Genomic DNA, 15,206 nt, shown 5'->3' with positions numbered 1-15,206 from the left:
TACAAAGCTATTAATTAAGTATAAAAAACTTGTACAATATAAAGTTTGAGCAAAAAGAAATTTTACTAACAACCATTAAGAAAAGCGAAATATGATATAAAAGGATTTTTTATTAAGATTGATCTAATCGATCGATAACTGCCTAAAACTTCCATCAACGCCGAATAAATCGTCGTAATTGGTTGGTTTTCCCGGTCTTTTTGATTCATCGGCTTTAATATTTTCTTGCTCTTTGAACCAGGCGGTGTTTTCATCTAATCTCTTAATCCAATCGTCTAAAAATTTTAATTTTGTTTATTAAGTTGTCTATTAATGTTGTAAAAATGAAAGAAATCACCATGGAATTGTTGAATTTTCCCAGCCGATCCGCCATACTCTTCCGGAAGAATGTCTTTCGGGACAAATTTATACAAACTTTCCATGTCGGAATGAACATGAATACGATTCCTAATTTTTTCTTTTAAGAAGGGTTTCACCCACTCGATTATTGTGTTTACTAAAGGAGATACGTTTACGACGTGGACTTCTTTTAATTTAACTGGGTATGCTTCCTAAAAAGAAATAATTTTAAGATTAATCCATTTGCATCATTTGGAGGAAATGACGAAGTAAATTATAATTATAATATAATCATCGTTCTATCTAAGGGAATGACAAGAAACAATACGGCGACAAGATATACGCAGCAATTTGTTAATTATCGCTTGAAATAGAAGATGGCGTTGGAAAGAATTTATTTGTAACATGAATCATAGTATTTTTAAAACCATTTCATATGATACCTGGGTCATGAAAATCGGAATGTAAATAACAAAGTTACAGTTTGGGACATTTTTTGTGTGCTTTTCTAATTTTGACAGCTTTTTAACTGATGTTTAAAGTTATTTTCATCTTAATTTAGAATTTAATTACACAAATTTGACTTAACTTGCAATTTCATTTTGAAGAATTAATTCAAAATCACTTTTTAAGATGATTTTGTCAAATTTTGACAGTTTGACAAATGTTTAAAATTACAAGTTGTAAGTTTTCGTCTTAATTTGGAAGTTAAATAACAAATTCGACTTAATTTACGGTTTTACTTGGAAGAGCTAATTCAAAGTAGCCTATTTAAGATAAATTTGTCAAATCTTGACAGTATGACAGCTTTTTGACGGATGTTTAAAGTTATTTTCGTCTTAATTTGGAATTTAAATAATAAATTCGACTTAATTCGAGACTTCATTTAGAAGAATTAATTCAAAACAGCCTATTTAAGAGAAATCTGTCAAATTTTGACAGCTTTTAAATTGATTCTGTAAAATTTTGACAGTTTGACAGCGTTTTGACGGATGTATAAAGTTAGTTTCGTCTTAATTTGGAATTTAAATAACAAATCCTACTTAATTCGCGACTTAATTTAGAAGAATTAGTTCAAAACAGCCTATTTAAGATAAATTTGTCAAATTTTGACAGCTTTTTGACTGATGTTTAAAATTATTTTCATCTTAATTTGGAATTTAAATCACAAATTCGACTTAATTTGCAATTTCATTTTGAAGAATTAATTCAAAATCACTTTTTAAGATGATTTTGTCAAATTTTGACAGTTTGACAGATCTGTGACGGATGCTTAAAGTTATTTTCGTCTTAATTTGGAATTTAAATAACAAACCCTACATAATTCGCGACTTCATTTAGAAGAATTATTTGAAAACAGCCTATTTAAGAGAAATCTGTCAAATTTTGACAGCTTTTAAGTTGATTCTGTAAAATTTTGACAGCTTGACAGCGTTTTGACTGATGTTTAAAGTTATTTTCATCTTAATTTGGAATTTAATTACACAAATTCGTCTTAATTTGCAATTTCATTTTGAAGAATTAATTCAAAATCACTTTTTTAAGATGATTTTGTCAAATTTTGACACTTTGACAGATCTGTGACGGATGCTTAAAGTTATTTTCGTCTTAATTTGGAATTTAAATAACAAATTCGACTTAATTCGCTACTTCATTTAGAAGAATTAATTTAAAACAGCCTATTTAAGATAAATCTGTCAAATTTTTACAGCTTTTAAGTTGATTCTGTAAAATTTTGACAGCTTGACAGCTTTTTGACTGATGTTTAAAGTTATTTTCATCTTAATTTGGAATTTAATTACACAAATTCGACTTAATTTGCAATTTCATTTTGAAGAATTAATTCAAAATCACTTTTTTAAGATGATTTTGTCAAATTTTGACAGTTTGACAGATCTGTGACGGATGCTTAAAGTTATTTTCGTCTTAATTTGGAATTTAAATAACAAATTCGACTTAATTCGCGACTTTATTTAGAAGAATTAATTCAAAACAGCCTATTTAAGACAAATCTGTTAAATTTTGACAGTTTGACAGATCTGTGACGGATGCTTACAGTTATTTGCGTCTTAATTTGGAATTTAAATAACAAATTCGACTTAATTCGCTACTTCATTTAGAAGAATTAATTTAAAACAGCATATTTAAGAGAAATCTGTCAAATTTTGACAGCTTTTAAGTTGATTCTGTAAAATTTTGACAGCTTGACAGCTTTTTGACTGATGTTTAAAGTTATTTTCATCTTAATTTGGAATTTAAATCACAAATTCGACTTAATTTGCAATTTCATTTTGAAGAATTAATTCAAAATCACTTTTAAGATGATTTTGTCAAATTTTGACAGTTTGACAGATTTGTGACAGATGCTTAAAGCTATTTTCGTCTTAATTTGGAATTTAAATAACAAATTCGACTTAATTCGCTACTTCATTTAGAAGAATTAATTCAAAACAGCCTATTTAAGATAAATCTGTCAAATTTTGATAGCTTTTATGTTGATTCTGTCAAATTTTGACAATTTCACAACGTTTTGACGGATGTTTAAAGTCATTTTCATATTAATTTGGAATTTAAATAACAAATTCGACTTAATTCGCTACTTCATTTAGAAGTATTAATTCAAAACAGCCTATTTAAGATAAATCTGTCAAATTTTGACAGCTTTTATGTTGATTCTGTCAAATTTTGACAATTTCACAACGTTTTGACGGATGTTTAAAGTCATTTTCATCTTAATTTGGAATTTAAATAACAAAATCGACTTAATTCGCCACTTCATTTAGAAGAATTAATTCAAAATAGCGTATTTAAGATAAATCTGTCAAATTTTGACAGCTTGACAGCTTTTTGACTGATGTTTCAAGTTATTTTCATCTTAATTTGGAATTTAATTACACAAATTCGACTTAATTTGCAATTTCATTTTGAAGAATTAATTCAAAATCATTTTTTTAAGATGATTTTCTCAAATTTTGACAGTTTGACAGATTTGTGACGGATGCTCAAAGTTATTTTCGTCTTAATTTGGAATTTAAATAACAGAATCGACTTAATTCGCCATTTCATTTAGAAGAATTATTTCAAAACAGCGTATTTAAGATAAATCTGTTAAATTTTGACAGCTTTTAAGTTGATTCTGTCAAATTTTGACAGTTTGACAGCGTTTTGACGGATGTATAAAGTTAGTTTCGTCTTAATTTGGAATTTAAATAACAAATCCTACTTAATTCGCGACTTCATTTAGAAGAATTAATTCAAAATCACTTTTTTAAGATGATTTTGTCAAATTTTGACAGTTTGACACCTTTTTGACGGATGTTTAAAGTTATTTTTGTCTTAATTTGGAATTTAAATAACAAATTCGACTTAATTTGCGGTTTTACTTAGAAGAACTAATTCATAATAGCGTATTTAAGATAAATCTGTCAAATTTTGACAGTTTGACACCTTTTTGACGGATGTTTAAAGTTACTTTTCGTCTTAATTTGGAAGTTAAATAACAAATTTGACTTAATTCGCGGTTTTACTTAGAAGAATTAATTCATAATAGCGTATTTAAGATAAATCTGTCAAATTTTGACAGTTTGACAGCAGAAAAAATGTGTTTTGCCTGAAAAGTAACATTACTGTAAGGAATAGGTTTATATTTCAAGTTATTTATAGTTTTAACATAAAGAGGGTCTCTTTGTTGCTGTATTTTGTAAAATAGTCTATTAATGATGTGTCTTGGGAATTTATTATTATATGCAAGCTCAAACACATAGTCAATTTTGTCTGTTCTTGTTAAATTTAAGTCTAGAAAATTATATTACATATTCCCTAGATACAAAAAACGTCGTCGACATATCTCACCCGTTTATTAATATTTTTCTTATGAGGATTAATGTTATTTATAATAAAGTTTTGTTCAATGTGGTCCAAAAAGATATCTGCCAGGTTTTTTTAAACTGTCTTATTTTAATATTTTAATGTGTTTTTCGTTCTGCTAGAGTCGACTGAAGATGAGGGTGTACCCTCGAAACTAGTCTCGATATAAATTTATTAATATATTCAACTTATAATGCAAATTGGGTTAATTAATATTTACCTGAACAATAACAAGGAACTTTTTGACCATAGCCGGGGTAAATTTCGCGAAATGAGTGGGGGTTGCAACTGAAGCATCTAAAATATAAACATCCCCTGCAACCCCAGTTTCTTCAGCTTCCAATCGAACATCCCCAATCATAAGAACAATTTTCATGGCATCCGCAACACTTAAAGCGCTGTAATTCCTTTCTAGCCCACGCAAAACGATTACTCGTTTGCCATCGGGAGTTAAGCCGGGTAAAGGTGGAATATTTCTAAAGTGACAAAAAATGTTGTTAATTAAATGATTGTTGTAATTGTAGGAATTTTTGTGGAGATAACAACATAGTTTGACGATAAAAATTAATAATTATTTCCGATGAATCGTTTTGTTCTTGACGCACACCTTTTATTATTGTTTACAAAGTAATTTTGTTATTATCTCCCTTTTTTTATTTTTAATTATCGGCAATTACGAGACAATTATTTAAAAAAAACGTACACAACTTTCATAAGATCCATCAATTCGGGTAATTTAATATCTCTATTCGTAAATAATTCCGGACAAGCAGTTCTCATCGTAAAATACATATCCAATTTCCTTTTACATTTCTCCAAAGAAAATTTGCATCCTCTCAAAAAGGTCATAATTCTTTGCTCATCCCAAGTATCAGGAAGATGAGGTTGCTTCGCCAACCATTCCTTCATCGTTTGAAGGTCAGCGTCCCTCGTATTAACATCTTCATTCAATTCCTTCCTGATTAAAACTTGCATATCGGCGTCGGGTTGAATTAAAGCCATTTTAATTTATTTCCTAAAACACGAAAAATTGATTTTATTAATCAATAAAAAAAGTGTTTCATGTTTAAAGAGAAAGTAGGGCTACTTTGTCTTAATAAAAAGTAGTTTTGAGCTTTAAATTACGTGCGAGGTGTATTAACAATGAAATTTTATGAAAATAATTGCTAAACCGTAACAATTTCTGGTTAACTTTCTAAAATTTTCAATCCAAACAATAAAAAAGATAAACCCACAAAAGAAATTTCACTTAAAAATCCTTCCGATTTAATTCTAACACAAAAACTTCGGCTTAATAAGGATAATTTTAGTTTTAATCACTCACAAAATTTGAAATAGATGAAATTAATAAAACTTATTAATCAAGTTAGATTACGTGGAACACAAAATTTCTTCAACTCGACTCAAACTCAACTTGACTGAGCGCTACTTGCTCGCGCACCTGTTTTATACATCTCATGATATACTCAGAAATTGTTGAGAGCCAATAGGAAGAGATTTTGAGGTGTCCGAAACGCGCCACCAATCGGGGAAAACGAAAACACGCTTTCACCCGGTAATTTCAAACGCTCCGTTGACTTGTGTATTTAAAACTTACACTTTGAAATAAACTTTTTTAATGATAAGATTAATTTAATTGTAATGGGTGCGTTTATAACGGTTAAAATTGTTATTTTGTCTTTTTTGTTGTATTTTTTTTAATTTAAATTCGTCACGGTTATTATTTTTTTTTGTTTTTAATTTAAAAGCACGTGTTTAATTGATACACGTAAAGATGTTCAATTAAAACGTTAGATTGTGTTATAAACGTTGGATTTTCATACCAAAATTATATGTAAAAGTTAATAAAATGAAAATTCACAAAGTTTTCACAATAAAAGGTATCGTTGTGAATGATTAAGTTGGTAATAAAGTTAGAAACGATTTTTTTGTGCTATAAATGTTCGATTTTGATATCAAAAATAATGTATCAATGTTAAAAAATGAAAATTCTTCATTATAAATTAAAAATACAGTTTTTTTTTGTTAGAAATGTTCTATTTTAATACCAAACGCTATTATGATGATGATATATTTGACTACAAAATAAAAATTCACAATATTTTCACAATAAAAGTTATTGTTGTAGATGATTAAGTTGGTAATAAAGTCAGAAACGCATTTTTTGTGTTATAAATGTTTGCTTTTGATATCAAAAATGATACATAAATGTTAAAAAATGAAAATTTTCACAAATTTGTGATTGTTGTGAATCACTATTTTCATTATAAATTAAATAATACAGTTTTTTTGGTTAGAAATATTCTATTTTAATACCAAACGCGATTATGATGATGATATATTTGATTAAAAAATTACAATTCACAAAGTTTTCACAATAAAGTTATCGTTGTGAATGATTAAGTTGGTAATAAAATCAGAAACGCATTTTTTGTGCTATAAATGGTCGATTTTGATATCAAAAATGATACATGAATGTTAAAAAAATGTAAGTTCACAAATTTGTGATTATTGTGAATCACTATTTTCATTATAAATTAAATAATACAGTTTTTTTGGTTAGAAATGTTCTATTTTAATACCAAACGCGATTATGATGATGATATATTTGATTAAAAAATTAAAATTCACAAATTTTTCACAATAAAGTTATCGTTGTGAATAATATGAGTTGGTAATAAAGTCAGAAACGCATTTTTTTGTGTTATAAATGGTCGATTTTGATATCAAAAATGATATATGAATGTTAAAAAAATGTAAGTTCACAAATTTGTGATTATTGTGAATCACTATCTTTACTATAAATTAAATAATGCAGTTCTTTTGGTTAGAAATGATCTATTTTAATACCAAACGCGATGATGATGATGATATATTTGATTAAAAAATTAATATTCACAAAGTTTTCACAATAAAGTTATCGTTGTGAATGATTAAGGTTGTAATAAAGTCAGAAACGCATTTTTTTTGTTATAAATGTTCGATGTTGATATCAAAAATGATATATGAATGTTAAAAAAATGTAAGTTCACAAATTTGTGATTATTGTGAATCACTATCTTTATTATAAATTAAATAATGGAGTTCTTTTGGTTAGAAATGATTTATTTTAATACCAAACGCGATGATGATGATGATATATTTGATTAAAAAATTAATATTCACAAAGTTTTCACAATAAAGTTATCGTTGTGAATGATTAAGGTGATAAATAAAGTTAGAAACGCATTTTTTTGTGTTATAAACAGAGCCCGGACAGTTTAGGAAAAGTGCGCCCCTCTACACGACACGAATTCCATGACAACGACGTAAGTACGTTGTTGTCACTTTTGACACCTTTTAAGTTACTCTTCAAAATTGAATTTCGAAGAGCGATGAGCGTACCTTAGCAAAGAACTTGCAGTGCAACATTAATTAATGAATTAATAAAAATACGCACTGAATTATTCATTTTTGGTTTTATTAAATTTATAATTAATAAATTAATTATAAATTATAATTTATTTTGTGACATAAGGTATGACGTATCCGACAGCTTCGCACGCTTCGATTGAATATTGAGACTAGAGTGGGAGGCGTTTTAGGATAATTTTCCTAAACTGTCCGGGCTCTGGTTATAAATGTTCGATTTTGATATCAAAAATGATACATGAATGTTAAAAAATGAAAATTTTCACAAATTTGTGATTGTTGTGAATCACTATTTTCATTATAAATTAAATAATACAGTATTTTTGGTTAGAAATGTTCTATTTTAATACCAAACGCGATTATGATTATGATATATTTGATTAAAAAATTAAAATTCACAAATTTTTCACAATAAAGTTGTCGTTGTGAATGATTAAGTTGGTAATAAAGTCATAAACGCATTTTTTGTGTTATAAATGGTCGATTTTGATATCAAAAATGATACATGAACGTTAAAAAAATTTAAGTTCACAAATTTGTGATTATTGTGAATCACTATCTTTATTTATTATAAATTAAATACTGCAGTTCTTTTGGTTAGAAATGTTCTATTTTAATACCAAACGCGATGATGATGATGATATATTTGATTAAAAAATTAATATTCACAAATTTTTCACAATAAAGGTATCGTTGTGAATGATTAAGTTGGTAATAAAGTCAGAAACGCATTTTTTGTGTTATAAATGGTCGATTTTGATATCAAAAATGATACATGAATGTTAAAAAAATGTAAGTTCACAAATTTGTGATTATTGTGAATCACTATCTTTATTATAAATTAAATAATGGAGTTCTTTTGGTTAGAAATGATTTATTTTAATACCAAACGCGATGATGACGATGATATATTTGATTAAAAAATTAATATTCACAAAGGTTTCACAATAAAGTTATCGTTGTGAATGATTAAGGTGATAAATAAAGCCAGAAACACATTTTTTGTGCTATAAATGGTCGATGTTGATATCAAAAATGATACATGAATGTTAAAAAAATGTAAGTTCACAAATTTGTGATTATTGTGAATCACTATCTTTATTATAAATTAAATAATGCAGTTCTTTTGGTTAGAAATGATCTATTTTAATACCAAACGCGATGATGATGATGATATATTTGATTAAAAAATTAATATTCACAAAGTTTTCACAATAATGGTATTGTTGTGAATGATTAAGTTGGTAATAAAGTCAGAAATGAAATTTTTGTGTTATAAATGTTCGATTTTGATATCAAAAATGACACATAAAAACGTTAAAAGAATTAAATTTCATAAAATTTTTACAAATTTGTGATTGTTGCGTCACTATCATCATTATAAATTAAATAATACAGTTTTTTTGGGTAGAAATGTTCTATTTTAATACCAAAGGCTATGATGATGATGATGATATATGTAATAAAAAAATAATTTTGACAAAAATAGTGATTATTCATGATGTATCTGCAAAAAATAAGCGTTATTTTTCAATTCTAAAATATTAAAGATTAAAATTCAAATTTTTAATTATAGTAGGCGAGGAAAACGCTAAATGTTACTTAGTTACTATAGCAACGTGGATTTACTTGTCATTTCATTCATGAATTTTACGAAACGAGTTTCTCGTTTAAGAAGTTCCGCATTACACAGTAAACATTTTTCAGGTGATTGATTAGGGACTCAATTCTGATAATTGTTTATGAAAGTAGCCCCAAAAAGAAGAACTTCTGCATCATTCGTATGGTCATGGTACATCAAATAATAATTTAAAAATTAATTTGAAGCTAGTAAGTATCGTATATTTTTAATTTAATTTAATTTTTCTCCAGTTTTTAAAAGTGAATAACAACAAAACATATAATAGGTATTCTCAATCGACCGGATATACGAAAATTAATGAAAAGTGAATCTTTCACAAATATGCTTTCGAACCATTATAACCACCTATGTGCATGGGACGCATTGAAACAAGTCATCGAAGGGGTTTAGGAAAGAACCGTGTACAGCAAGATGACATACAGACACGAGTGGACAACCCGAAATTATTTTGAAAAAATGCATCCATGACGTTAAAATTACATTTCCTGCATTTCCACCTTGATACCTTTTTGGCACAATTACCTCAGGAATCGGACGAACAAGGAGAGAGGTTCCACCAGGTGACCATGCCAATGGAAAAGCGATTCAAAGGCAAAAAATTGGATGCATTGCTTGCGGAGGTTTGTTGGTGGAGTTTTAAAATTGTGCAGTTTGAAGATGAACGCACCGAAGATGAAGATGACACTGAAATTTGTGGACACACTGAACAAAACATGCCCTTGAATATTATGTGTAACTCGGATGATGATGCAGACTCAGAACATGAATATGAACAACCTACTAAGAAAATAAGGTCATCAGAACCACAAGCGTCAACTTCAACGAGGATGAATAGTGACACTAATTGAAAATGTTTTAAATTTTGTTTCCATGCATAGATAACATATAAAAATCTTCATACATTTATTTATAACTGCGAAACTGTTGCTTATGTAGCGAAACGTTGTATGAACAGATTAAAGGAATTGTAATTCTTAATTTTTTTAAATTTGTTTCAGCTTATTCGGACTAGTGGTTCTCCAGTTATGACAAACAAAAGAGCCTAAAACGTGACAAATTCCCCTATACGATACTTACTAACTTCAAATTAATTTTTAAATTATTATTTGATGTACCATGACCATACGAATGATGCAGAAGTTCTTCTTTTTGGGGCTACTTTCATAAACAATTATCAGAATTGAGTCCCGAAATCATGTGTTGTACTGTGTTATCTTTAAATAAAACGGTAAAATTAAATATAGAATATATTGGAGTCCGTTTTGAAGATGAACGGTGTTTCAATGGAAAGTCCGTTCCCAGTTTATGATCCCTAATTTTCCTCTATTTCACCCAATTTCAAAAGAAAAGATTGCTGATGTCAAAAAACTTCTACATCTTATGTTTAGGGAAAATACTACCGAAGATTTCATTTATTGATACCGAACTGTTCTAATCTTACAACCAGTAAGTTGAGTAGAAGAAGATGACAGTTTATGACTGTTTAGTTCCTGAAGTTGTCCATATTTAATTATATTAATTAATACATTTCTTGTATTTTTAATAAACAAACTTTACTTGCTAATCATTTTTTATTGGTAAACAAAGTCAGGGATAAGATGCTGAGAAATTTAAATAAACTATTCAAAGTTTTTATTCGTTGGTACAAAACCAACTTATCCTGAATGGTACAAAACCAACATTATTCTGTCATATTCGTGCAAAACCATATATTATAGCCACTAGGTATTTACTGTCCGGATCCGCTTACTATAATCAAAATTTTGAACATTAGCGCTTACTATTTTCGAATTGAAAATTAACGCTTATTTTCTGCAAATACACCATACATGCGATACATCATTGGAAAGCTAAAAGTATGCTCTTTTCAGTAACATCATAATCAACTATAGTTTGTATTTAAAAAAACACAACTTTGTGTTGTATCTCAAAAATCATCAAGTATGTTTAAAATTTTTCAACGGCAGTATATTCTACTTAAAAAAGTGTCTTAAGAACGTATCAACCCCATTTCTCTAATTTGAAAAATAAACGAAATATGAGCATTTTTTGAAATCACGAAAATTTGACTTTTTGGCTATAACTTAAAAACAAAAGAAGATAGAGGTTTGGTGTTTGCGGGATTGGATTAGTCTCGAAAAAAGAGACCGGGACATGGCACCTACTTTTTTCGTATCTCTTATAGTTTCTGAGATAGCCTATAATAACACCCAAATTTGCCGACCTGTACATTCTAGGTAGTATACAGGGGTAACGTAGAAGCAAATTTTGTGAACCTACGATATGACTTTGTGTGTTTGATTTCACTTTATTAAAGATAATAACTTAATTAATTTAATAAAATCATTCGAACCTGACCTTTGCCAACCTCCGAATCGGCCTTTTAGTATGCTGACCCATACGGTCTTCGATCGCCGCAGTCATATGATAGTCATGTCGTTGTGTGCGCTCGAGGAATTCCCGCGGTTGGCATAATTTCAGCGATTAGAATATCGTGGAATCCCCGCGACCTCGAAATTTGGTGTTGATAAACTGAACTCTATAACAATTTATTGCTTTGTGAGTCAGTTTTAAAGTAAACTTATTAGTTGTCATAAGCAGTTTTGTTTTTATTCACCTCATTGAACTTTTTGTTTTGACAATTGTATTTAAAAGTTAATGTTGCTATGGTGCTAATGTTCTTAAGTCATTAACTCATTACAAAAACATATCGAAAAATTTACTTTATTTTAAAAATTAAAACTACTGCCTCGGTTTCTGAATAATATGTTATTAAAGATCTTGGACCACTGCCTCGGTTTTTAAATAATAACATTATTGTAAATTTTAAACTACTGCCTCAGCAGCACGACTACTTCGAATTCCAATTAATATGTTGTTATTAAAAAACTTAAACTACTGCCTCGGCAGCATAGCTGCCTCGGGTTCTCATTAATATATTTGAATTTCTATTTCTAGTTTATTTAAATGAAGGTAAATTTGCGTTTGTAATAATAGAAATAAAACAAAGTTTTTAGAAAACATAAAATAATATTTGTTTAAAACTTGTTTGAGCGAAAAAAATATCAATTACTTAGTTAATAAATTAAATTAAAAAAGAAAAATGGTTGAGGGAGCAACAAAATGAATTTAAAAGAAAATTATAGATGAGAAATAATGAGAAAAAAATGATCCTCTTTGAAAATTGTCTTAAACTAATTGTCCTTATAAAAAATGCATAAAACCGTTTCATTAAAAATTAAAATTTACCAATACGGATATTCATCGATTCCTTTTCAATGAAATTCAAGATGTTTTTTTTTCTTTTATTTAAAAGATCTCGCAAAGAAAATGTGTAATATATATGCAAGGATAAACTTGAAATTAACATAGACGTAATAACATAAATGAATTAATTAAAAAAATCTTTTAAATCGAAAATTATAAAAAAAAAATTATTTTATTAGTTTCTTCCAAATGAATAATTTTTGAAATTGAATAAAAATATTTAATAAAAAAAAATACTAAACTTGATTATTGGTAAACGCTGCGAAACAATATGTTATAATTCCCACTATGTAATATTAAGTAAGTTTCATCCTCATGGGTTAAAACCGATAATCGATAAAAAGAGATGTCGAAATACGAATAGTTTCTTAAAATTTGTTTTTAATTTTAATGCGCAAACAGTTTTAATGAATCGAATTTGAATCAAGGGAAAATGTAACAAAAAGGACACGTCATGCAGCGTTTAAACGTTGAAATGGGAAAAGTTCTTCCATCAAAAATTGTATTTAATAAATGGGTTCGGGAATAAATTGGCTTACGTGAATACATATTTAGAGAGAAATGAAATGGGGTTTATTATTTAACTTGGGAATAAATTATTTAGGTTAACAAAGAATACTAAAATCAATTTCTATAAAAATAAAAAGTAATAATTTGTGTCGATAACGTCGATGTTTGTTTTTACCTACATTTTCTGTTATTAAGTTGGTAATAAAAAAAAACTGTCAAAGTGACAGATGTCATTAAACATAGACAAATATTATTTTGTCATCTTATTCTTGATTATTTAAACTTTATATAACGGATTTCGGATATAACAAAATATTTTTAAGTCATATTATCAGTATATTTAAATATAAATGTTTCTTAAGACTTAGCCTAAGAATATAGCCAACAACTTCGCCATTTGTGGTTTTAAAGAAAAATGTTTCAAATAAAAGTTTCTTGGCGCATATTTTCGCGATATTTGCTTGTTTGTATTGTTTTTTGTTTCGTTGCTATGGCAACCAACGTTGTTATTTTAAATGGGATGCATATGTTTTTTTTGCACACTTTGATAGAATTGTCTCTATGTGATGAACATATCAAATCATATGGTTTTATAACAAAAAAACCGAGAAAAATACGTTTTTTGAAGATATTATCAGCAAATTACCATCAAAGTAGGCGCCGAAATAACGCCGTTGACAGCTTTAAATGTCAAAAAAATGACAGTTTCAACAATTATGAATACTAATAATGTATTAGGGTACACACATTTAATGTAGTTTCATAATTGGTAGCCGTTCACTTTTGGAAGATTTTTAACACTTCCGGTATTAAAGAATTTTTTTAATATTTTGGATAGTGTGGATTGTTTCTCCGGGTAAATATTATTGAACAGTGTACAAACTTCACTTTGAGTGCGTTTTCTATCACCGTACCCATACATCATTAATATTTGGATTCTTTGTTCGCTTAATTGCGCCATATTTGTTTAAATTGTAATTTTTTTGACATTTAAAGCTGTCAACGGGGCTATTTCGGCGCCTAAATTTTTCTTATACAACCATGGACTCACCCTCACTTGAGTGCAAGACGGACTGCTTGTCAGCAAAATACGTTTTCTCAAGAAATTACCTCACCTACATCAGTCCCACTGATGGCTCAAAAAGACGGAACGGGGCGGGAGCGGGGGTCTTTTCCCATCATCCTCGAATAGGCCTCTCAGAACCTCTAGGTAAAGGTACCTCCGTCATACAAGCGGAACTGACCGCTATCAAACTTGCTGCTGATTATATTGTTGACTCGAACAAACGCGGTAAGTGTTATACTATTTATACAGACAGTAGGCAATCTGTTTTAGCGTTAAGATAACGTCTGCACTAATAATGGACTACCATCTAGCACTGGAAGAAGCCACGGAACACAATCGTGTCACTATCCAATGGATCACGGGGCACTCCGGCTCTACGGGTAACAAACATGCGGATAGGCTGACAAAGCGTGCTGCCAGCAGAGTTCCCTGTGCACCCGAGCCGATAATTACCCCTTCATTAACTACTCATATCAACATGATTAAGCACATTACCCACAAACAAATCCTAAACGCGTGGGACAAAACTCCGGGCTGCTATCTTGCCAAGGATTTGTTAAAATGTCCTTCGAAATCTACAGCTCAGTTTTTCGTAGGGCTTGGGAAAAACGCCCTTCGATTAGCCACAGGTCTCCTCACGGGACACTGTAAGGTAAACAAGCACCTTCACAATATGAGCCTGTGAACAGGACGACGAGACCGCTAGACACATCTTGTGTGATTGCCCCTCGCTAGTAGACCTCAGAATGAGGACCCTCGGAGAGGCATGGCCGACCACAGATGATATCAGGAACTTACCTCTGAGTAATATCCTGGCCTTCGGTAATTCCCTAGGCTGGTTGATGTGAAAAGAGGTTATGCTGGGAGTATGCACAAGGGGTCCAATGGGGCCTAAGTGCGGTGTGCGGGAACGCATGCACTCCCGTTTCCTTACATTACTTTACATATACAACCATATGATTTGATATGTTCATCGCGTAGAGGGAGTTATCCCCTATCAAAATATGCAAAAAAACATATACATCCCATTTCAAATAACAATGTTGGTTGCCATAGCAACGAAACACAAAAAAGAATGTAAACAAGCAAGTATCGCCGTAAAAT

The 15,206-nt window shown here is 29.3% G+C and overlaps 2 protein-coding genes across 3 annotated transcripts in view; both read right to left on the bottom strand.

Annotated features, from left to right (window-relative positions):
* Positions 1-44: 44 nt before the first annotated feature.
* Positions 45-15,206, bottom strand: part of LOC111418665 (alpha-tocopherol transfer protein-like) — a 40,829-nt gene continuing 25,667 nt past the window's right edge. The window contains exons 1-5 of one of the 2 annotated variants that reach the window (XM_023051288.2): positions 5,531-5,679; positions 4,910-5,221; positions 4,427-4,682; positions 338-551; positions 45-275 (exon numbers count right to left, since the gene is read on the bottom strand). In XM_023051288.2, coding sequence (XP_022907056.1) covers positions 124-275; positions 338-551; positions 4,427-4,682; positions 4,910-5,208 — 921 coding nt within the window. In that variant the 5' untranslated portion in view covers positions 5,209-5,221; positions 5,531-5,679 and the 3' untranslated portion in view covers positions 45-123. Of the gene's footprint in view, positions 276-337; positions 552-4,426; positions 4,683-4,909; positions 5,222-5,530; positions 5,680-15,206 lie in introns of those variants that run through there. The other variant, XM_023051289.2, reaches the window with a different exon arrangement.
* The window catches only part of LOC111418720 (Zinc finger protein swm), a 62,057-nt gene continuing 58,467 nt past the window's right edge, over positions 11,617-15,206 (bottom strand). Inside the window, exon 14 of the mRNA XM_071201073.1 lies at positions 11,617-11,798. The gene's annotated coding sequence lies outside the window, so the exon portion shown is untranslated. The remainder of the gene's footprint in view (positions 11,799-15,206) is intronic.

This window comes from Onthophagus taurus, unplaced genomic scaffold (assembly GCF_036711975.1).
Source record: "Onthophagus taurus isolate NC unplaced genomic scaffold, IU_Otau_3.0 ScKx7SY_16, whole genome shotgun sequence".
Lineage (NCBI taxonomy): Eukaryota > Metazoa > Arthropoda > Insecta > Coleoptera > Scarabaeidae > Onthophagus > Onthophagus taurus.
This window is presented reverse-complemented; position numbering and strand designations above follow the sequence as displayed.